The following is a 25186-nucleotide window of genomic DNA, read 5'->3' as shown; positions in this document are numbered from 1 at the left end:
CAAATGGGGATGAAAAATAGAATGGTAAATCATTTTCAGGATTTTTTAAGGGAAACGGAATTTAAAACGGCGGATAACTCCAAGGGACGTTGAAGGTTTGTTACCAATTAATTTGGCATGTTCTTTCCATGAAATATTCTCGTCAATAATAAATCCAAGATATCTACTAGTTTTTACTCTATTTATTATATTGTTTTTACATTTAATTTGAGGTCTGTTTGGACTGATCCGATTCTAGAAAATAAAATATAATTTAGTGTTAAATACTTTGATTCAGCCCACGATACAAATTCAGTCAGAGCAGTTTTCATTTTTTAAATAAAGAAGGTACATTTTCACATGCAACAAAAAGAAGCGTTTCATCTGCAAATATTATGATATTAGCTTCAGATAAATAATATTTTACATGGTCAATATAAGAGAAAAAGTAGTGGTCCCATTATTGAACCTTGTGGCACTCTGCACGGTAAAAGATGGTGCTCTGATGTTGCATTTGCATTTTGCGCAACTTGGGCTCTATTAATAAAATACGAACAAAACTATTTTAAAGCAACATTACGTACACCAATTGATTCAATAATTTGAAGTAATTTATCATGATCAACAGTGTCAAATGCCTTTTTTATGTCTAAAAGTAATTAGGCCTTTATCAAATGCATCATTCACCCAGTCAACCAATTTCAGAATTGCAAGGTCCGTAGAAAGTCCTTTGCCAAAGCCAAATTGGGTATCACAAAGAAGATTCTGCTCCTAGAGGTAATTATACATTCTTTTATGGACTACTTTCTCATAAATCTTCGAAAAAACGGTAAAAGAAAAATGGGTCGGTAATTTACTCAGGTCATTTTTTTACTTCTCTTTGTGAAGGGGTAGCACTCAGGCTATTTTAAAATCGCAACAAGATTGCGATTTCATTTTCAAAATTATTTCATTTTCATCACAATTTGTGAAAAGGAATTCAGAAGTAACATGACGAGGTTTAAGTTTGAACTGATGGACTTTTTGATCTTTTAACTGCTTCATGGCACAGCTTAGAACCTTCCTCTGAAAAATACTTGCATAGCTTTCCCGCAATTTCTTTCGGATCATTGACAATTTTTTCACTGAATTTCATCATTTTAATCTGGTCCTTTTCCTTTTTATGCCCCAGTGTCACATTGAATTTAGTCCAAGTACGCTTTATGTTTCCTTTTATCTGTTTAAACTATTTTTCGTAATAAGCTCTTTCAGCGTACCGTTTAATTTTATTCAGCCGATTTCTATACTCTTTGATAGTCCGGAGTTTCTCATCCGTCTGGTCTTTTAAATAATCTTTGTACAATCTATTCTTCATTTTTACAGATGCAAGGATACCAGTCGGCCTCCATACTTTCCGAAGGTTATTTTTTTTTCTTTTTAACTTTCTTTAAGGGGCAACATTTATCAAACTCAGCTAGAGATATATCCACAAACAAATTATAAGCCTCTTCTGCACATTTCCTTTGAAAACTTCCGAAAAATCAACATATTACAAATTTTCTAAAAAAATCTAAAAAATCTTTCTCCGAAAATGATGGTTTTTTATATATTATTCCAAACAGTGGCTTTTCTGACCATGACGACGTTATTTGAATAAACAATGTTTTTATTTTACATTCAAGTCAGAGTGAAAGGTCATATCTTACTTCATAATCCACATCACTTCTTATTAAAGCGGCTAGTCCTCCTCTCTGCATATAAGAGCGACCTTTATATTCAACCTTATACCCTGGAACAGAAAAATCCATTACATTCAGGTTCTCATCACCCAAAAACGTTTCACATAGGCCTACAAACGATGGTTGCGGTTCAAGATACTCCATTGCCCACATCAAAGAACATTTAGCCGATCGGAATCCTTGGCAGTTCCAAAAAAGTAACGAATTTTCTTTACATACATCCCATTTAGTAATATCTTCAAGTTCAAATTATGAACTATCTTTAGGGTACTTTTTTAATCCACCTTTATATCCTGACTGATCAAACAAAACATCTGAAAACACATCATCAATAACTAATCTATTTTCCTCATAATTTTTCAATCGATCACGGGACCCTGACATGACCTAACCGCAAAAATAAATTAATAAAAAGCAATGAAAAAAGAAAAAAAAACTGACGAGCATAAATAGAGAAAAAGAACAAAAAAGTAAGGTATCGCAAGGGAAGAATGGTTGAAAGAACACAGTGAGAACATGGCACTGCACAAACTGACATGAGGAAAGCAGTAATTAAGCTGATGATCCTTCACAGAAAAGATCATTTGCACTTTGTATTTTCCTGATATTTGGAAATAGAAAAAGGTCTTTTTTTTAGTACATATTAACTTTAAAAAATATTTCTAGAAAGGTAAGTTTTTCAAAGAAAAATAAAGAGCCATAATAAATCCAAGCAAAATTCGTATAAGAGTTCAGTTTTAAAGTTCAGTTAAAACAGAAATTACTATCAATTTATGTATCAATAAACCTAAAACAGTAAAAAGTATGAAAAACAAAAGACCAAAAAGATAACAAATTTAGGGGAAAAAATAAAGAACGCTAAAAAAATAAATTGAATAAAATGAAAAAAAGAAACCAGAAAGAACAGAGAATATTCACAAGAATTTGTAAAATTTACTAATATGCGTCGGAGAGTAGAAAAAAAAGAAAACCAATAAAATAGAAAGAAAACAAGCAAAGAAGAATAACAAAAAAAGACACAACAAGAAATACACTACAATACAATTGCACTCACTAATTTAATTTCACTAATTAAATGATCTACCAAGCGTAAAACTACCATAAATCAGCATCAATAAATAAATGATGCCTAAAACTAGCAGAAATTACAATAAATAACCTAGTCAAACTCAAAACGAGCAGAAAGTCAAGCTCAAAACGAGCAGAAATTATCATGATTAAGGCTCACAACCCCTTTGCCCTCTCAAAGCTTGAACATAATTTGCACTTTACTGAAAAAAAAAATACAAATGAATGCCCATTGTCAGTTTAATATACATATGCTTATATTTATTCTTTAATATCTTAATAATTTTGATTTTTTAAAGTTATAAAAGTGAAAACCATTTTTTTTTTTTCGGAAAAGTGCAAATTATGTTCTGGCCTTGAGAAGGCATAGAGGTTGTGAGCCCTTATCATGTGAACTTCTGCTTGTTTTGAGTTTGACTCGGTTATTTATTCTACTTTCTGTTTGTTTTGGGTTTCATTTATTTGTTGATGCTGATTAGTGGTATTTTTGCACCTGGTAGATTATTTGATTCTATTTTTGCTCATTTTTGGTTTAAGTGAGTTCTTTACTTTTCCTTGAAAGATTTATTTTGTGGAAAAAGTTCTTTAATTAATTTCTGCTCGTTTTATATTGACATTGTCATTTTCAGGGAAACTGGATTGGAAAGCTAAGTGCCCTCCACTCGCTTTCGACTTTTTAAAAGGGTTCTAGAACTGCTAATTTCCAATCAAGTTAGCTCCTTTAAAATATCAATAATATTGCTAGTTATGATAGAGCACCGATGCCTTTTATATTGTTTATATGCCCTTTCAATTCAGGCGTGCATATTGTTTTTTCTTTAGTCGAAACTCTCCCTAAACGTTTCGACTTATTGCCCTTATTGTCAATAGTTACCGTAACCATAGAAGTCATATTGAAAGTATACACAGTGTCTTCCGGCTTGTTCAAAATCTGCCACAACCTATACTGAAAGGCCAAAATTAATAATATAAGCCGTTATTTTTGTTCAACAACCCCTTCAGCATCCGACGTTCCAACCCGACGTTCCAACGTAATACACAAATCAAATCGTTCCTGCCCTTCAGCAACCCGACGTTCCAACTTAATACACAAATCAATTTTTAAGATACATTCTTTTGACAGTCTAAACGCACTGAGTGTCTTTTGCTAGGTCGAATTTGACATCAATATTTTCTAAAATTTTACTTTCAGAGGCTTAGCCTTAATAGTACTAGTATCGTAGAAGTTGCAGTGGTAGTAGGAGAAGTAGTTGTAGGGATAGTGTTATATCAGTAGTAGTAACAGCAGTATTAATAGCAGTAGTAGCATGTACATCTTGCCTTTTGATCAGTTGAACATCCATTTCATAATGCCCCGGAAGTTTCACCTTGACAAGGTAAGCTATTTCAATAATATTGCTGATTTGCGCTTTTGACCCCCTTTTGATGCCCATTTCATCTTATGCTCTAAGCCTTACAATTTGTTGCAATTGAGGTAGTAGTTGGAGTAGTTCAGCAGCAGTAGCAGTATAAGCAAAAGTAGCAGGGGTAGTAGTGTCAGTAGGGACATGTAAATATTACCATTTTGTCAATTAATCTTCCCCTTCAAGTATTCTCTGAATGTTCCAACTTAATACCCAAATCAACTGTTGATACACGCCATTTTGACAATCTGTATGCACATAGCGAGTTTTGAGTTAGTTCAAACTCCCTCTCCATATTCTGTCAAATTTTCAACTTCATACGCTTAGCCTTAATTATACTAGTATCATATTAGTAGCGGTAGTAGTAGGAACAGTAGTAGCAATAATAGGGTGTTATTATTAGTAATAGTAAGAGTAATAGCAGCAGTACTAATTGCAGAAGTAGTAGGTTCATTATGCCTTTTGGTCAACTGAATATCCCACTCGTGGTTCCCCTGAAGTTTCCTCTTGATACGGTAATCCGTTCTAAACATGGCTGATACGCCCGTATTATAAATCTTTGTGCACATAATATGCTTTGATTTAATTCAACATTTACCCTCAACATTTCCTCGTATGTTTACTTCAATGTCTTCAGCCTTAGTAGTACCCTTTACAGAAGTAGCATTTTTAATGATAGTAGTGGTAATAGTAGTGTTGTGACTAGCCAGAATGTTTGAGTGGGTGGGGGGTGGGTGCTAGAGATTTTACCGACTGGCTGGTAATTCTTACCGACTGTTTTGCATAATGTCCGTTTCGCATAAAATACTTCTAAAATCACCGCACGAGTCGGTATAACCGCTGTATTTAGCAACTGAGAGCTAGATTTCGGTACGCATCATGTGACTATTTTCATGCTGTTTAATTAACCAATTGCAAAATTGTGGCACCATCTGTAAAATCACGGCAGGAGTTGGTAAAACTGCTGAGTCTACCCACTAAGTTCGAAATTTGTTTTGAATGACATATCAGTATTCTCCTGGTCTTTATTGAACCGAAAAAAGAATTTTAGAGGCGTCGGAAAAATCATGGCGCGAAGCCATGAAGGCTTGAGGCCATGAAGGCAAGGGGGGTTGCTTCCTCCCTCCATATGTGACGGCCCTGGTGGTAACAGTAGAAGCAGCAGTAGTTTTAGCGATAGTAGCATGCAAATGTTGTCTTTTTAGTCAATTGACCATCTCCCTTATCGTTTCCCGAAAGTTCCGAATTAATATACTCAGTCATTCCTGAGTTATGCCCTTCTGACAACCTATATACACATAACATGTTCTGATTCAGTTCAACATTCCTTGAAAGACTCACCTTAATACCCTTCGTATTTTGGAAAAGTAGTAGTCAAACCTGCATACCTTTTCTTAATAATATATACTGAATGTAAACAATGAATAAATTGCCTAACTTACAGACCTTGCCCTGAGGCCTGGGGGCGGAGCGATTGATCCCCAAAGGCATAATTACTGAACCTTTCAACAATGCTGAAAAAATAGGTCTTAAAACTTTGTTTGGATTCACTTTTAATTCTTAAAAGGGCACTATAGCGTCTAATTTTAAATCAAATGACCCCATGTGAAGTTTTTACGACAACGCATTCCATAAGAACATTGTATGCCCACAGGGCATAACTTACAGTCCTTGCCTTAGGGCTCTGGGTTGTGTCAACCCTGACGGCATTGTTATATGTTCTTTGGACTATTTTGTTTTATAATGGATATCTCACAGTTTTAATCAGATGCAATTCATGAAAGGGGGTAGTTAAGGGGGGAGGAGCTTTTTGACCTTCATTGCTTTTGGCTCTTAAATGGGAACTAGAACATCCAATTTTCAAACAAATGAGCCACCTCTACAGTTTATACTGCCACCCTTTTCATAAAAACCTTAAATTCCCCCGGGGCATAACTTTCAACCCTTGCCCCCCGGCTCTGGTGGTTTGCAACAACCCCAAAAGCTTTGTTATGTAATCGTTGGTTTTATTTTGAATAAAATGACTCAAAAAGGATCTCAAAATTTCTATTGTTTGTATTTTGAGAAGATACGACGTCGTAAGGGGGGGGGGCCTGCCCTCTGATCACCTTGACTCTTAAAAAGGGCACTAAAACTTCTGCCTTTCCAATGAGACCCCTCTGAAATAAGTACGACCACCCTTTCCATAAAAAAAAACCTTATATGGAACCAGGGCATAACGTATAACCCTTGCCCTGAGGGCTGTGGGGTGGTTGTCATCCTTATAGACATAATGTCTAGACCCTTCAACTAGGCTGGACAAAATTGCTATCTTTAAATTTTGATTGGAAGTTTTGGGGGAAATGATGGGCTTGAGGGGGGGGGCTGTTGCTCTTAAATCACTTTTTACTCATAAAAAGGACACTATAACTTTCGTTTTTAAGTCAAATGAGCCGCAGCTGAAGTTGAAACAAACAGCCGTTCCATAAAAACCTCATATACCCCAGGGCATTTAAAACCCTTGCCCCAGGGCTCTTGGGGATTGTGTCAACCCTAGGGGAATTGTTATATGTTGTTTGGACTATTTTTTAACAAAATGGCTATCTCACAATTTCAATGGGACGCGTTTGGTAAAAAAAGGGTGGTCAGAGGGGGTGGGAGGAGAGTTGCCCTCCATTACTTTTGCATTTTTTTATTATTTAAGAATTAACGACGCTTCTGGAGTACTAAGGTCCCTGCGTCGGCCCTGCAGTGCATTCCTGCAGCGTGATTCGATCTCTGGGTCCCGTATTACCAAGCTAAGGTCAAATCCACTGCGCCACCACAGGACATCACATTTGCATCTTAAAAGGGAGCTACAACTTCCAATTTTCAGCCAAATGTGGCTCCTCTAAAGTTTATACAACCATCCTTTCCTTAAACACCGTAAATAACCCCGGGGCTTAACTTACAACCATTGCCCCCAGGCTCTGAGGATTTATTTCAACCCCAAAAGCCTTGTTACATTATCTTTGGACTATCTTGAATAAAATGATTATCTTAAATTTTTAATTGGATGCATTTCGGGACATTACAACATGTCTGTGGGTGGGGAGGGTAGCCGTCCTCCAAAGTAGTATCCCCTCAACACCTTTAAACCAGCCCTTAGCCACTATTATTTTCTTCTTTAATGGTTTAAGACCAAGAAGAAGCTTAACGGCGATGCCCTCTGGACGCAGGTGTTAATAAATTTCTTCAAGACGCAGATGCTTGTTACATAATATAAGTTGCATGATATGTTTCTTAAGGGCCCGCGGGGAACCCCTGGCTGTAATTGGGTATGGCGCACACATGGTTGTTACGTAATAACGGCCCACACGTGCATCGTAATGATGGCGCACATACGAGTGCTACCTGATGATGACACACGTGGAATGTTACCTAATGACTGTGCACACTTTGGATGTTTCATAATGACAGTGCATACATTGGGATTTGTCCTTTTCTATTTATTTTTCTTTCAAGGTGTTTTTTGCTTCGAGACTTCATTTTTCCTCCAAGGCCTTTTTTTCTCAGGGAACCTTTATATTCCAAATATATTTATCCATTTTAGGATTCGAAAGAAACTTCCCCCAAATGGAAATGTGCGCTAGACAGCTGTACCAGCAAAGTATTCATAATATTTCGATTCGGCGAATATATTCTACGAGACAAGGTCTTTCCTACGTCTAAACCACTCCCTGTACGCTTTCTAGAACGATTAAATGGATTGCGTGTTTCCTAGCCATCGTCTCCAAGCCGAGTAACTATCCAGCAAAGCTATTGATATTTATTCTATTGGTCATACCTGAATTTGACATTATATTAACCTTATAACTTGATTTAGACAGGTTAAATTAGGTACTGAATCAGTGAGATGTTACATAGCATTGGCTTTCGATAATCCCTGTTCCGTGATCTAGATAACGCCTTGTTTTTAATTATAAAATGGTTTTATAATATACACGCTTTTTATTGTAAATACAAGTTTTGATAATAAAAAAAAACATTTGAAATCTATGAAATCACAGAAAAAAACATTTCCAGTCATAATTTGCCACGATGATGTGAATTGACATGGTATATGACGAGGATGGTCACAAGGCGGAGACGATGGATTTAAAGCATGATTTTTATCATGAAAATATCCGCAAAAATGCCTCAGGAATGATAGTGTGCATCACGGGGATGCCACGGAGCAGCCACATATTATTGTCATCTCGGCGTGAATATGCATAGTCTTGGCTCAAAAGAAACGTGGCATTTTTATTGAAACCTCTGAGAAACAGCCAAATGCAAAAAAAGCGTCTCTTTTTTCTGTGTGTTTCATTTAATAGCGAGAAAATGTATTGTGAAATTGACATTTTTTCTTAGTATTGCTACTGTAAGTAATTAGGCTTCTGCTGCATAAAGTATAATGCTTAAGGCTCATTCAAATTGTGATTTTGCTATTACCATGATTTAAATTAATACATGCAGCATGCAATTGCGTCTAATAGAGCAATAGAAACGAGCAATAGCAATAGAGCAATAGCATTTTCATTGAAACCTCTCGGATATATCTCTTAGTATGGCTTAAATTTACCTCCAATAACAATCCTTCCCCTCCCCCTGGAGTTGGTTTCTAGGGTTCCCGTCTTTCTTTAATTTGCTAATACCAGAAAGATTGCGCTGGGATTTATCAGTGGGTAACGTGTTACCACCAGCAGTAGCAAGAAGCTGGCCTTCGTCATCAACTAATAGTTTATGTATGCATTCTCTTTGAACACTATCAGCTTTAGAAATGTTATTCTCACATATCCACTGTCATGAAGGTTGAATCTTTTCGGTACTCGAAATAAATTTAATCTCTCACTGTCATGACAATGCACGCACACATTCCCAATAAGATCCCCATTATTGCGTGTTTCATAATTCAAATATTTGTCTTTGTCTGCATTAAACGCAACGATAACTTTCATGTGCACACACTTTTATCGAAAGGTTCATCTTCACTTTTACTTAATATGATGTAAGTGTTTATCCTTCCAGTGCACAGTTAATATTGATCAAAACATACAATAGACCATCTAATGTCGATGACCAACCACATGTCGAAAAAAATTATTAGTCCCCAAAAAATTATATGTCTCAATAAATTCTAAGTCAAAAAATAATTCTAAGTCTCAAAATAATTCTGTCCCAGAAAATTCTGTCCCAAAAGTTCAAAAACATTTCTGTTCCAAAAAATGTCACTATAAACATTGACCTGTAAAAAATCTCAAAGAATCTTATGATCTTGGTTTCACCTTTTAGTGTAAACAACGAGACATTCAATTGTTGTTCTGTCTCACTGTATTAGAATGCCAATAAGAAAAATAAAACTCTGGACTGTGAACCTTCTAGGAAATCTAAAAAAATCCATTAGGTCTAAACCCAGTGAAGCGTATAAAGAGAGTTTACTCCGAATTGACGGAAGGTGAGGGGGAGGATAAAATCTGGGCTAATTGAAAATTTTCACTAATCCCTTCAAGTCAAAGCAGGCTAAACCCTTCCAAGATCCAGCGAAGAATCTATGTCATGCCTTTTTTTTAAAATTCTTTCTTCAGTAAACACCTCTTTCGTAATTTGGATATTTTTCTGAAATTTTGCCATTGTTATGAGAACTGAAGTCTATAAAAAGAGATAAAAAGGATAAATATGCTTTTAGCAAAATGCAGTTTTGGTTATGCACAGAAGTGGCACTGTCCTAAAACCTGGGTGCCGTGATCCTCTACTAAGGTAGTCCATTAAGTGCAAGCGATTGAAGTAATTTACAAAGTACTTGATGTACTTTGAAAGCATTCTCTACTACTGTAGTTGTTGTGACCGAAACGTTGTTTAACTGTTGTTCCTTTGTTTTTCTTTTTCAGTAGATGATATTTGTCTGTTTTGCTCCAGGTATTAAATGGAACATTGTCTGTTGCATGGAGCGATGGACATAAGAGTGCATTCAACAGTGATTGGTTGTTACTTCGTGGCTTTGACAATGAAAGCCAGAGAAAAAGGTCAGAACAAGTGTGCTCACAGAAGATTCTTTGGAATTCAGGTTTGAAAGAGAATTTACCACGCAGCAATTTCTTCTCTGCCATAAATGAGAATGAAAGTCTTGTTTGTTGGCTTAAAAGCTTACAGAAGTATGGAGTGGCCATATTGGAAAACGCACCGTGCAAACAAGGTCAGGTGAGAATACTGGCTCATAAAATTGGCTTCATAAAGAAGACACACTATGGGTAAGTGAAAGAGATCTTGATGTTTATGATTGTGTTGGCAACTATGTTTATGATTATGGAGCAACCACATTTAAGGTCACGAGAGCCGCTTAGGGGCACCGTAGTAAGCAATGAGCCTTAGCCCATAATAATCAAAAATTTAATAATGTATTTTGAAAAAAAACTGTCAGGTAAGGAAGAATCTCCATTTGAGGCTGATTCATGAATGGTAACTTTATTTCGATTAATCTTAGTGGTAAGATATTATTATCATGAAAAGAGAAATCACCAATGCAACAGCACAAAAAAAAAGAAAAAAAAACAAAACAAGAGAGACAGAAGGAGAAAAGGAAGACTGTTTTCCTAAATTATTGATTAATATAGACCAGCACTTGAATGAGGCCTTAACCCTACTCATCCATACAATCACATAGATCAAACAGCATAGCCATACACAATCAACCATAAAGAATAATCCATTGACAGGCAGTCTTGTCGTCAATAAGTATAGGTCGTCATTTACCGAACAATAGAAAAAATAAAAAAGACAAATAATTCAGAGGCAACAACCCAACACAAGGGCTCATCAGGAGAATACACTGGCCTATATAGGGTTTCGCCACTTTAAATTCTCTACCCAGCACAGTGTTGTGGCTACCACAGAATATCCATGGCATCCCCGTGTCAGGTATCACCCCCAAAATACATGTCTATGAAAGAAAAAAAAAACAGCAAATGTAAAACAACCAAGTAACACCAAAACAAGCTTATCCTGTTAATATATCCCTCTTTTTAGCAACAATAGGTAAACTAAATATAATAAATTTTACCAAATCAAAAATATTAACACATTGCGAAAAACCTGAATGAACTAAACAATTATAGAATTAATCTTTACCATGTGGCTAATTTAAAAAAAAAATCCGCTCAATTAGAAACCCAATTCAAAATAAATGGCGCTGCAACAACAATTCTCGAACCTCCGAAATTAGTTGAAAATTTCTTTAAGTATTTCTAGATAATTCTTTTGATATTTATTTAAAAGTTCGTTATAATGAAAACTAAATTTTTTAAATTGCCAAGTTAATTTATTTGCAGAAAAACCTCTTGATATCAATTTTTGGCTTAAGATTTTACATCTATTTTTAAAATCAATATAATTACTACAAATCCTTGCATGGCGAAGTATCTGTGAGAAAAACGCTGAATATGTGATAGTTGAGTGTATATTACTTTCAGGGAATGGGAAACTAATCACTTCAAATTCAAAATCATCCGTTTTATTATACATTTTAAAACTTAATTTATTATTATCACAAATATTAATATTTAAATCTAAGAAATGATCTTCATGACCAGCGCCATGACTAGGTTCAAGAATAAGCTCTGATGGATATATATTTTTAGAAATATCAATGAAATCCTTACAATTTAAGACCAAAATATCATCTAAATATCTTTTATTATTTGACAAAACATGTTTTAAATTAATTGGATTATTCATATCCATCATATATTTATATTCTAGTTGACTTAAAAACAAGTCAGCTATAAATGGGCTGGCATTCCCCCCATGGGAATTCCCACAATTTGCTTGTACAAATCATCACCAAATCTTATATAAGTATTGTATAAAACAAATTCTAATAACTCAAAAATCATATCCAAGCTGTAACATCTCAAGTTAACTGTAGTATTAAAGCAATTTGTCCATATAGCTTTTTTATTATAAGTGTCTATTTTTAAGAACCTTTTACTAGATAAGAGGAAAGATTTCTTGATAACAGTTTTTAAATTATCAAACACTACATTAAGTGATAAATTAGTAAACATTGTTGCAAAATCGAAAGACTCAATTCTTTTAGCTGAAACCATTGTTAAAGAATCTATCACCTGCAGTGAATTATTAACACTCCAATATGGATTAAAATTCGAAAATTTTTTAATACCAGAACAATAGGTTTTAAGTTTATTTACAATTTCCTTTAAAATTAAAGAGAGGTCAGTAGCAGCAATGCGGGTTGGACATTTAGCTGCTCCAGCAATAAACCGTGGTTAGGTGGATTCTTATGAAATTTTAAAGTCCAATATAGGAAAGGGAACGTTTTATCATTGTCATTTATTTTAATATTAAAATTTTTTAAAAGTATTTCTTCAGTCTTTTCAATTAAATTCTCTTCCTCTATATTTACCTTTTCGTAAACATTAGTTGTGCATAACTTCCTTTTTAAGATATCACAATACAGCTTCTGACAAATTATGGCAAAATTATTATTAGCTTTATCCACTGGCACAATTGCAAATTCATTCTTTAGATTAGCAATTGCTTGTTTAATCTTCGCATTATAAAATAATGATTTAGTGTTACTATTTTTAAGTTAGAATATATTTTATTTCTTATTCTACTAATAATTAAATTCTTCCAACTTTGAAAACTCTCTTTATTTTTATTCTCTTTCTTACACCACTTATCAATAAATAAATCAAAATCATTTTCCAAGCCATCAAGAACAGTCGATGGTTTCAGATGATGAGAAAGACCATTGACAAAGACAAAAAGACGAAGATCATTTTGCTTTATTATTGACAAGTCCCCTGTTATAACATGTTTGTAAGTAGGATTTACAAATGTGCCAAGTTGCTTACAATTACAAACCGGTTTCCAATTTATATCACTATCTAATCTTTTTAGTATTAAACTATAATTAAAAATAATTTGCCCAATAGTTTTTGAAAATTTATAAGTTAAAACTGGACTATCATTATAATTCAAATTACTAGGAAGGGCCTGTTTCACATGCCGCTGATTTAAAATTTCTGGTAAATTAATATCTTCAATCTGCTTACAAGTAAAATTAATAGGTAAATATAATCTGTTATCCTTATTACTAATCTTATCGAACTTTTTCTTTTTTGAAATAAATTTCGTTTTAGTTAGAATGCAAATTGTATCACATATTACTTTAAAATTATAATCAAAAGCTGTATTATTCTTAACAATCCAGAAAAGTTTGATTAGATTCCTCTTGGATCAATTATTTAGACATTTTATTACAGAAATCATACCCCTAGATTCAAGTAGCTGGCATAGATCTATAGAAAGCATATGTACATCTAATTCATTTTTTCTATTATTTTTCCTATGTCCTCTCGATCGTTTTTTACGTTTAGTAGGACAAGTAAAAGAAGGATGGTCCATAAAACCATCAATACATTTAACAACAACATGAGACATGTCACCATATTTTGTTACACGATCATTTAGCCCAAAAGGATAAGCTGTACCAAGAGTATGGATCCAGAAATCCTCCTGTTTACGTAGTCTATTATTCTTCTCTTCTTTATTTAAATTTTCTAATTCTAAATTTTCTAAAATTGTGACAGTTATATCTGATATGGAACATTTACCATTATTACAATGTTGAACTAGATAGTTATTAGTTTTTTCATTATTAACTGTTATCTTATGTCCAGAAAATCTTTTATATATATTACTAGCTGTTGGGGTGGCGCTTCGCGCCACCCCAACACCTAGTTGGTGGGGGCGCTTCGCGAACCCCCCCCCCAAGCCCCCCCGCGCGCGTAAGTCGTTACGCGCCATATTAGTTACGCGCCATTGTAGTTGTGTCCCTATGTCCCACCTGTGAATATAGATAGATATATATATATATATATATATATACTAGCTGTTGGGGTGGCGCTTCGCGCCACCCCAACACCTAGTTGGTGGGGGCGCTTCGCGCCCCCCCCCCCAAGCCCCCCCGCGCGCGTAAGTCGTTACGCGCAATATTAGTTACGCGCCATATTAGTTACGCGCCATTGTAGTTGTGTCCCTGTGTCCCACCTGTGAATATAGATAGATTTATATATGTGTTGCAAACTACGTAAAAATTGCGAATATACAACATTCTTGGCTTTCCCATTGTCTGTCCATATACAAAGCCGTATGTACTAATAATGACGTCATATGCAAACGCTCTTTTTACAAACAAACAAACATGCATACACACAACTCGTTTTTATATAGATAGATAGATAGATAGATACAATACAAATTAACTACGTAAAACTTGTGAATATACAACAGTCTTCGCTGTCCCATTGTCTGTGCGTATAAATAGATTGTCAGGTTTACCGACCCTCAAAGATGCAACATACAATTGTACATTGGTAAAGCAATCTGTATTAAGATCTATACCGCATTTTTCTAGTGATTGCCCTTGAGCTTTGTTGATGGTGGTTGCAAATGCTAATCGAATTGGGAATTGCAATCTTTTAAATTGAAAAAGCAGATCCGTTGGAATCATGGGAATGCGAGGAATAAGAACAGCCTCACCCTCATAAGGCCCTGTCAAGATTGTGGCATCTATTAGGTTTTCCATTGTTTTTTTTTTACGGCAAGTCGCGTGCCATTGCAAAGCTTTGGTGGGTTGATATTTCTTAAAAGTATTATTGGTACGCCTATTTTTAGTTGTAGCAGGTGTGGTGGACACCCTGAAGGATCTATGGAATTTAAAAATTCAGATGGATAATTAACCGCTTCATTTGGTTCCGAAATACAAATTAACTGCGTAAAACTTGCGAATATACAACATTCTTCGCTGTCCAATTCTCGCTGCATATAAATAGATTGTCAGGTTTACCGACCCTCGAACATGCAACGTACAATTGTCCATGGGAAAAACAATCAGTATTAAGATCAATACCACATTTTTCTAATGATTGACCTTGAGCTTTGTTAATGGTGATTACAAATGCTAATCGAATTGGGAATTGCAATCTTTTAAATTGAAAAGGCAGATCTGTTGGAATCATGGGAATGCGAGGAATAAGAACAGCCTCACCCTCAAAAGGCCCTGTCAGGATTGTGGCCTCTATTAGGTTTTCCATTGTTTTTTTTACGGCAAGTCGAGTGCCATTGCAAAGCTTTGGTGGGTTTATGTTACGTAACAATATTATTGGTACGCCTATTTTTAGTTGTAGCACGTGTGGTGGAAACCCTGAAAGATCTATGGAATTTAAAAATTCAGATGGATAATTAACCGCTTCATTTGGTTCCAAAACTGTGTCGACTGACTTGTAAAGGACTGCCTGGTCTTGAATCTTGGTCAAAACAATATTGTTGATTTCGTGGACGTCTATATTTTTGGGTGCGAGAATCGCTCTTTCACTTAGCCATTTATTATTTTTATAATTTTTTAGAATATTCGGAAATACTTTTTCAATCAATTCATTTTTGGACGTCACTAAATTACAGAAATCAGCAGGTAGTTGTATACGTCCTGAAATTGAGTCTACTGGGAGCTTTCCGTTTCCCATTGCCAGCAATTGATCTGAAAATGTTCGTGAGCCTCGAGCGATTTTTTGTGTGCCATTGTGCACTCATCCCAAATAATAAGTTTGCATTGCTGCAATACTTTACCCATCCCAGATGATTTGGAAATATTGCACGTGGGAGTTTCTGTAGAATGCAAGTTCAGAGGCAATTTCAAAGCGGAATGAGCAGTTCTTCCACCAGGCAGCAATGTTGCGGCTATTCCGGACGACGCAATTGCCAACGCTATATCATTTTTAGATCGAATTGATGCCAGAATCAGTTTTATCACAAACGTTTTACCAGTACCTCCTGGCGCATCCAAAAAGAAAATTTCTCCAACGTTGTTATCGACACAATGCATTATCGTATCATAAATGTCTTTTTGTTCCGACATTAACTTGGAAATGTTATTTTGTACATACGACAATAGATCACTCGTACTGTAACTTTGTTCACGATCCAATTCTACACATGTCGAAACAGCAGCGATACGGTTAGGTGAAGGCATTTCCAAACCCTGAAGAGGTTTGTTTGCCATACTTATGCAAAAATCTTCTATAACAACTAAAGTGTAGTTATAAATTTCTGGTGTAAAATCAAAAGTCATGTCTGACGTCTCTAACTGTTTTCGATGAAGTATATCTTCGGACATTTTTGACTTATATTTTTCCCATAAATCTGTAGGAGCTGATGGAGAGCAAGTTGTTAAAATGATGCCAAACAATGCACGAATTTGACTTGGGGTTGACGTTTCGCACGCGTCATTGATGCAGTTATCCCAGTGTTGGTCATTCTCCAATAAATTCAGAGCTTGGCATGCACTACGGTAAGTGTCATGTATAGTACCATTTACAGTCCTCAAATACTCAAAGGATGTCGGACCGGGTACATTCACCAAAAGCAGGCGTAGAAAGAAGCATTCATGTTGATTGGGGTGAACGGTGTAGAGTTTTCCTATCGTGGTATCTTTGAAGATGGTAGGTTGGCCGTCGACTCACTTACCCTGTTTTCGACGTTCAAATACTTTATTTTTAGTATTCCACGTGTAATACGAAGGCACTTCAGTATACAGCAGTTTTTTCGCAAAAGAATCATTTTTGCAAAGCGAAAAAAAAGCTGTTAATGTTGTATCCGGTGGATTCAGGACTCTTTGTTGCACGTTGGTTTCCGTGAAATAAACACGTTGACCATTCTGTAAATGTACCGCTAACTGAACAACAGCTGGACTACGTTCATGTATCGGAAATGAAAGAATTCGCCAAACAGCTTCATTACTGCTTATGTATCTTCCAGCCTGATATTCTACGATTTCATCGAAATCTTTGATTTCGGACTGCAAGCCAAAAACTGCCATGTCACTGCCTTTGTTGACGTATTTACATATGTATTTGATTGCCTTTACGGAGTTACAGTATTCAACGTTTATGTGTGCATTAAATGTTTTTGATAATAAAGGGGAATATGGAACAACCCACTGGTTATCTACTTCGATGGTGGTACCGTTACGCTTCTTTATTATTGCTGTTTTACCGCCATCTTCAGTAGATCTTCTTCTGTATTAAAATTGTTAATCTTCCAACGTTTGTGGTATTACCGTCATTTATAACTGCATCTCGCAAATGAATGTATTGTTCAGAGCGGAGCTTGGTCTGATTCAGGCGGATATATAGCAAACGTTCTGATTCAATTTTAGCATACATATCAACCATAAATTGGTGAAACAATTCACGGCATTTTAAAATATAATTTTCTTCATCCTGCCGAATCATTAGTCTATAGGAATAATAATGCATTGCACTACATTTCTTATTCATTTCTTTGTTAGTGGCTGGATTCATCAATTTAATATTAAAGTGATAGCCGTCGGCTCCATCCCAAAAAATGATAGGATATTGTAGGGCATCGTAGCATCGATGAGTTTCAGCAATTCTTAACAACTGAGTGTTTCGCTTATGTAGAATAATATCTCGAGGTAAAAACTGATCACCGACCATAACGATTGCCACTTCGTCGATAGTCGGAGCATTGTATCTACGCACATGTTGGCCAGGAGGCGTTTTGTCAGCGGAAATAACAATTTTATGAGTATCAGTAGGCATCAAATCGATGGCTGTTTTGAACAGACGCACTAACTTATTATTTTCGTGGAAAAGATGTTGCAATTGGGAAACGATTGTCCTTTCAACGTTGGGAGAAATTTCGCAACGTGCATTCAATTCAGAATTTCTATCACTGATGAAGTACAATTGTAAAAATTTATGATTCTCGCCTGAGAATGGTAGAAGGGACCCTGCTTTATGATAAATTTGCCCTTTTACTTTGAAAGTAGACATAAATTGATCTGGATTTTCGATTTGGGCTCCAAACGACGTCATTTGGAAACATGAGTTGTATTGTCTGATTTTTGACAAAAAACGCTTAGATTCTGACGTAGTTCCAGTAAGGAAAGTCTTCAATGGCTCTGGTGGTGCAGCCAATAGAGGAAGTTTAACTTTTCCTGAGGCGCAACACATTCCCATTGTTTCACCATTGAATTTCAAGGCCTTGCAATAGGGACAAATTTTAGACATTGTCCCGATTTGAACACATCTACTCAAGCTATAATCATCGACTGGGTTGTACCTGAATGCCAGGCGATAACTTTCAGATTGCTCTGATTCCTCGGCACGCTTTCTTTTCTTACTTTCTCTATCAGCAGCAAGCCTGTTTCCCTGCTGGTCTTTTGATTCCTCGGCACGCCTTCTTTTTTCACTTTCTCTTTTAGCAGCAAGTCTGCTTCTGCGTTGCTCTAGTAGTTCCTCGGCACGCCTTCTTTTTTCACTTTCTCTTTTAGCAGCAAGTCTGCTTCTGCGTTGCTCTGGTAGTTCCTCGGCATGCTTTCTGTTCTTTCTTTCTCTATCAGCCTCAAGCCTGTTTCCCTGCTGGTCTTTTGATTCCTCGGCACGCCTTCTTTTTTCACTTTCTCTTTTAGCAGCAAGTCTGCTTCTGCGTTGCTCTAGTAGTTCCTCGGCACGCCTTCTTTTTTCACTTTCTCTTTTAGCAGCAAGTCTGCTTTCGCGTTGCTCTGGTAGTTCCTCGGCACGCTTTCTTTTCTGACTTTCTCTATCAGCAGCAAGTTTTTTGGCATAGACTCTTTGAGCATCTTCATCAGTCATTATAAACTTAAGCATTAATAGAATTCTACGCGAACATACGTCTTATATAACTTGAATGACGTCACGCCTTCAAAGCAAAAATGATGGCAACTAATTTCATGACGTCAGCCGAAACATGACGGCGAACATATGTCTTATATAACTTGAATGACGTCACCTTCAAAGCAAAAATGATGGCAACTAATTTCATGACGTCAGCCGAAACATGACGTCACCTGATCCATCCACAGATCCACACACAGACAACTTATTTTTATATATATAGATTAGTTGTTTCCCCCACATATTGTAGGCAGCATTTATTACATTCTAATAGGTAAATTACATTGGTTTTTCTACAATTAACATTACCACGAACTTGCATGCAAAATTTTTATTATACAATGTACTCTTAACAGAAGTCCGTGGGACAAAATGATCTTGGCAAAGAAAACAACGACTCTTACACTTACTAACTTCCGAGGCTAATATTTGTGTTTTGTTGCATAAAAAGTTATTGAATATAAATCCAAAACAAACCAACATCCAAATCAAAATCCAACAAAAAACATGCCAAGGTCGATGGGTCAATAGGTCAATAAATACATAAACAAAAACATGAAAGAACGTGAAATTTGCATAAGTGCCATCTCACCAATAATTAACAATATAAGGTTAAAAACCTGGACCAGGGTAAAGGTCTGTCGGGGAGAAAACTAAAAAAAATTTTCTCCACCAGCACTGGATCCAACCTGGAATAATATCATGAAAAGAGAAATCACCAATGCAACAGCACAAACACAAAAAAAAGAAAAAAAAGAGAGAGACAGAAGGAGAAAAGGAAGACTGTTTTCCTAAATTAGTGATTAATATAGACCAGCACTTGAATGAGGCCTTAACCCTACTCATCCATACAATCACATAGGTCAAACAGCATAGCCATACGCAATCAACCATAAAGAATAATCCATGGACAGGCAGTCATGTCGTCAATAAGTATAGGTCGTCATTTACCAAACAATAGAAAAAATAAAAAAGACAAATAATTCAGAGGCAACAACCCAACACAAGGGCTCATCAGGAGAATACACTGGCCTATATAGGGTTTCGCCACTTTAAATTCTCTACCCAGCACAGTGTTGTGGCTACCACAGAATATCCATGGCATCCCCGTGTCAGGTATCACCCCTAAATACATGCCTATGAAAAAAACAGCAAATGTAAAACAACCAAGTAACACCAAAACAAGCTTATCCTGTTAATATATCCCTCTTTTTAGCAACAATAGGTAAACTAAATATAATAAATTTTACCAAATCACAAATATTAACACATTGCGAAAAACCTGAATGAACTAAACAATTATAGCAATTAAAACAATAAAATCAATATAATTACTACAAATCCTTGCATAGCGAAGTAACTGTGAGAAAAACGTTGAATATGTGATAGTTGAGTGTATGTTACTTTCAGGGAATGGGAAACTAATCACTTCAAAATCAAAATAATCCGTTTTATTATACATTTTAAAACTTAATTTATTATTATCACAAATATTAATATTAAAATCTAAGAAATGATCTTCATGACCAGGGCCATGACTAGGTTCAAGAATAAGCTCTGATGGATATGTATTTTTAGAAATATCAATGAAATCCTTACAATTTAAGACCAAAATATCATCTAAATATCTTTTATTATTTGACAAAACATGTTTTAAATTAATTGGATTATTCTTATCCATCATATATTTATATTCTAGTTGACTTAAAAACAAGTCAGCTATAAACGGGCTGGCATTCCCCCCCCCCCATGGGAATTCCCACAATTTGTGGTACAAATCACCACCAAATCTTATATAAGTATTGTATAAAACAAATTCTAATAACTCAAAAATCATATCCAAGCTGTAACATCTCAAGTTAACTGTAGTATTAAAGCAATTTGTCCATATAGCTTTTTAAATCTAAAGGAATTAACAAATCCCGAAACCTGTCGTGTCGAATCGAAATGAAAATTTCCCCGTTAGAATCTGCATAGTTGAAAGGCTCATTTAGGAGCATTACAGTCCTTGTCTTTAGAAAGAAGGAAAATCACAAGGGTTCATTTGAAAGGTAATTGCTATATCTGCGTGCTTTTTGTAAGTAACCAAACATAATTTTGAAGATAGATACAATTTTTGACAAAAATTGCATCATCATATATAAGATGACACAAAACACGAATGACGGGACATGCGGTAGTCACGGCTGCAAAGACAGCTGCAACTAAGTAAAGAATTATTGTCAAGAGTCGCCTGGGTAAAGTTGATGACAGCGTCATTCGTTCTTTTCTAGGACTTGCTAAGGAATATCCGTAGGCTTTTCCTGTGTGACTTATTTAACTAAAGAAACTTTTTTTTAATAATCCTTTTGTAAGATGGAAAACTCGATAAGAAAGTTGAGCAGCTGGCAGTTCTATGGTTCTTCATTAGGGCTGCAGGCATGTAAAACTCCAAAATCTCGGTACTTTAAGCATCTTAAAAACCAGCTGTACGAAAAATATCGTTCTATCCGATTTTCTAGGGCTATGATTTGAGAAAGGAGAAAAATATTAGGAGTTCAGGAACTGCAAGACTGCATAAGGAAATTTTATCTTATGCTTCCTGAAAATGTATCAACTGAATTGTTTTTCAGCTCTAGCATGTTAGATAGCTTGGCTCCGAAGGGTGGGCCTCTGGAAAACCTTTTACTGCTTTTTCTCGGTTGTAAAAACCACGGATACTCTATAGAAAGCAAAATTAATTATTAAATTCTTGAGACTTTAAACTTTTGTTCTAGGAGGAAAGGGGATAGAGGCAGTACATTAACGAAGATTTGTCCCCAGTTCTCCTCTGTCTACATTAATGACTTTTGACTTCTTAGTGTAACGGTTTTTGATAATCCCACCGACTCCCTTTCGCTGTAGATGAACTATCATGGTATCGACTCTACTGTATTGATTTTCCAAAGCAACAAAATTAGCAATCGGCATCCTCAATTTTACACACTTTTAACTTTCTTGGGTATCAAAATTAGCAGACTCAAGCTCTGATTTAAAGATAAAAAAGGACCCTACCCAGGCTCCGAAGAACTGACTTTAGCTTTACCCGAGGCATACCGGTGATACTAAAGCTTAAATATAGTTCTCTTCATTTCTCAAGATTGAGTGCTAAATATCTCCAGTTAAAGGTTTTTGGCCATGGGATTTTCAGTGGTATGGCTTTTATTTCGATTCTCCACCCTTTTCGAGGGGTTTCTAGGTCCTTTTTGAAACTCCCATATATTTGTTTTCATTACAACTTTTTACTTTTATTACTAAACAAATAATAGTTACCATTCCTGAATCATTGTTAATTGACAGTTTTTTATACATCCGAAAATATGCTTCACTCTTTTTAAACTCTCGGTTACTATGGACTGTAGTCCGCTTTTTACTAGGTTGCGGTCGTGGCTGTAGCCAAGATTTTATTTCCAAATTACTTAATTTACAGTCTCTCCAAGTGTCAAATTTGTTACACCAATCGTATATCAATATAAGATTCAGAATATTCGATATTCGATCCCCAAACCAAACAACCATTCAAAGTCACTACCTTCAAAAATCCACATTATTTTTTTCTTTAGCATCCATGATAATTAGAGCTGTCATCACCATCTAAAACACCTTCACTTGCGTTTGAGGAGTAATAATGTTAGTATTAAAAAAAAAACAGTTTAATTGGAGTTTGTGCTATCTCTTTTTTTAAGCCAAAACGGAAATTTACAAATCTCTTTTAAGAATTCGTTAGAAGTAAAATTTTGCCTTATTTTACGATTTTATAGTAGTGCTATCTGTAATGGAAGTAATAGAAATTGAATTTAAGTTTCGCCAAGTTGGATTAATTCCTATTTGTAAAACTACCAATCCATTAAAGAGGAGTACTTGTTCTATAGTAACCCAAACTTGAAAGTTCAGAGCTGGCGTTTCATGCATTGGGAAATATTCTACTTTTATGCGTGTTTCTAAAATTATGGATGGGCTTTCATTATCAATATTGAATTTATTGTGACATGTACTTGGCATGAGGAACGTTGCTAGATCCTACAAGAAGCGGTTAACACATCCATAGAAGGGAACAGATCGCAACGACATTGGAGTGGGGGAAGTGGACAATCTATATCGTAATTTCCAACGTAGCTCTGCAAATAATTCAGTAAATCCTATTCAAAGCCTTTTTTGGACACCTAAGACTCGAAATAAGAATTGCTGGGTTTAAATGCAACATTTGAAGCAATTTTTAGACAGGCTCCAAGTGTCTTGTGTTTTGAATTTATTGCATATTGAACCTATGAAACTAGATTTTTTTTTAATATTCTGATTAGTAAAGAAAGAATTCGTAGAAGTTCGAGCAACATTTGATTTTTCAATGCTGTAATGAAAAGCGAAAAACTATTCCAAATAAATTTTCTTTTCAGTAAATCATAAATTATACTCTTGCTTTAAGGGGATTAGAAGGACCAGGGCACTAGAGGACTCTATTATTTGTGCTGATTTTGTTCCTTTTAAAGTTGACTAAGCATTCTTTTACATTACTGTTTTTTTAATGTTTCATTTACTCATTCATAGTGATTATCATTCGTCTTAAGCTTGACTCTAAACTTTGTGTTTTTAGTTGTAGTTTAAGTTTGGGTAGTTTTGTGCTAAACGGTGGGACTATCAAGCCAAAATATGGTAGACTAATCGTCCGGGATTGATTTCCTGAAACTTGTAACTTGTCAGGAAAGTGACCAAAAAGATGAAAGGGCGGATATATCATTAAAATCTAGTAGACACGTATGTACACCCAAACAGACTTTCCCCAAGAAACGTTCCGCTGCTACCATTTACAATCTAGGTACTAGTACTGTTCAAAGTTTCCCTTGTTCGGAGTATCCACAGCTTTTGAAACCTGATTGCACCTCGAACTGAAAAGCCTGTGGTTTTGAATATTTCATGTGCAGTCTTCTTGACTATGTCCATGTGGCCATTAAATATGAAGTGGGCTGGGGTACTTTGGTTCAGATGGTAAACATGGATCAGAATTGGTATACACCTTTCAAAATTCGTCCTCTCTGTCCCTTGCTCCAAGGTTCTCTCCCTATTAGTTTCAAGTGAATCAGGACACTTTTATTGAAAGATGACAGAATGATTAGGATAGGATCCGATTGTCACACTCACGTCTCACTGGTCCAAGGTCCACCCCAGAAGCTTAAGGCCGACTGAGAAAAACCTGACTACGTTTTTCCTGAAAAAGAGGTAAGGCCCATACCGTATGGGGAGTTGTGAGCTGAGTTTACAGTTATGGTTTCTGGAGAACTACAACAGTACAAAAGAGAATATATATATATATATATATATATATATATATATATATATATATATATATATATATATATATATATATACTAGCTGTTGGGGTGGCGCTTCGCGCCACCCCAACACCTAGTTGGTGGGGGCGCTTTGCGCCCCCCCCCCAAGCCCCCCCGCGCGCGTAAGTCGTTACGCGCCATATTAGTTACGCGCCTTTGTAGTTGTGTCCCTATGTCCCACCTGTGAATATAGATAGATAGATATATATATATATATATATATATATATATATATATATATATATATATATATATATATATATATATATATATATATATATATATATATATATATATATATATATATATATATATATATATATATATATATATATATATATATATATATATATATATATATATATATATATGTTTTTAACTACGTAAAACTTGCGAATATACAACATTCTTTGCTGTCCCATTGTCTGTGCATATAAATAGATTGTCAGGTTTACCGACTCTTGAACATGCAACATATAATGGTCCATGGGAAAACAATCCGTATTCAGATCTATACCTCATGATTCTAATGATTACCCTTGAGCTTTGTTGATGGTGATTGCTAATCGACCATTCCCTGAGTCGCCATCGTCATTTATATATCCCCCTGTGCACCCCGGCGTCCCCTTTGTAGTTATGTCCCTGTGTCCCGGTCGTCATTTATATTCCCTGTGTCCCGGTCGTCATTTGTGTCCCGGTGTTCCAGTCTGTGATTTCTCTTTGAGTGTCCCGGGCGTCATTTATATTCCTTGTGTCCCGGTGTCCCGGTCGTCATTTATATCCCCCTGTGCCCCCCGGCGTCCCCATTGTAGTTGTGTCCCTGTGTCCCGGTCGTCATTTATATTCCCTGTGTCCCGGTCGTCATTTGTATCCCGGTGTCCCGGTCTGTATATACATTCGTTTTTTAGTTTTGTTTTTCTCCTTTATTTTTT

General features: G+C 35.7%; 1 protein-coding gene across 1 annotated transcript in view; it reads left to right on the top strand.

Annotated features, from left to right (window-relative positions):
* The window catches only part of LOC136033017 (gamma-butyrobetaine dioxygenase-like), an 84392-nt gene that overhangs the window by 7007 nt on the left and 52199 nt on the right, over positions 1–25186 (top strand). The window contains exon 3 of the mRNA XM_065713557.1: positions 10085–10416. Coding sequence (XP_065569629.1) covers positions 10085–10416 — 332 coding nt within the window. The remainder of the gene's footprint in view (positions 1–10084; positions 10417–25186) is intronic.

Source organism: Artemia franciscana, chromosome 11 (genome assembly GCF_032884065.1).
Source record: "Artemia franciscana chromosome 11, ASM3288406v1, whole genome shotgun sequence".
Taxonomy (NCBI): Eukaryota; Metazoa; Arthropoda; class Branchiopoda; order Anostraca; family Artemiidae; genus Artemia; species Artemia franciscana.
The sequence above is the reverse complement of the archived record's forward strand: the minus strand, read 5'-3'. Positions and strand labels throughout refer to the sequence as shown.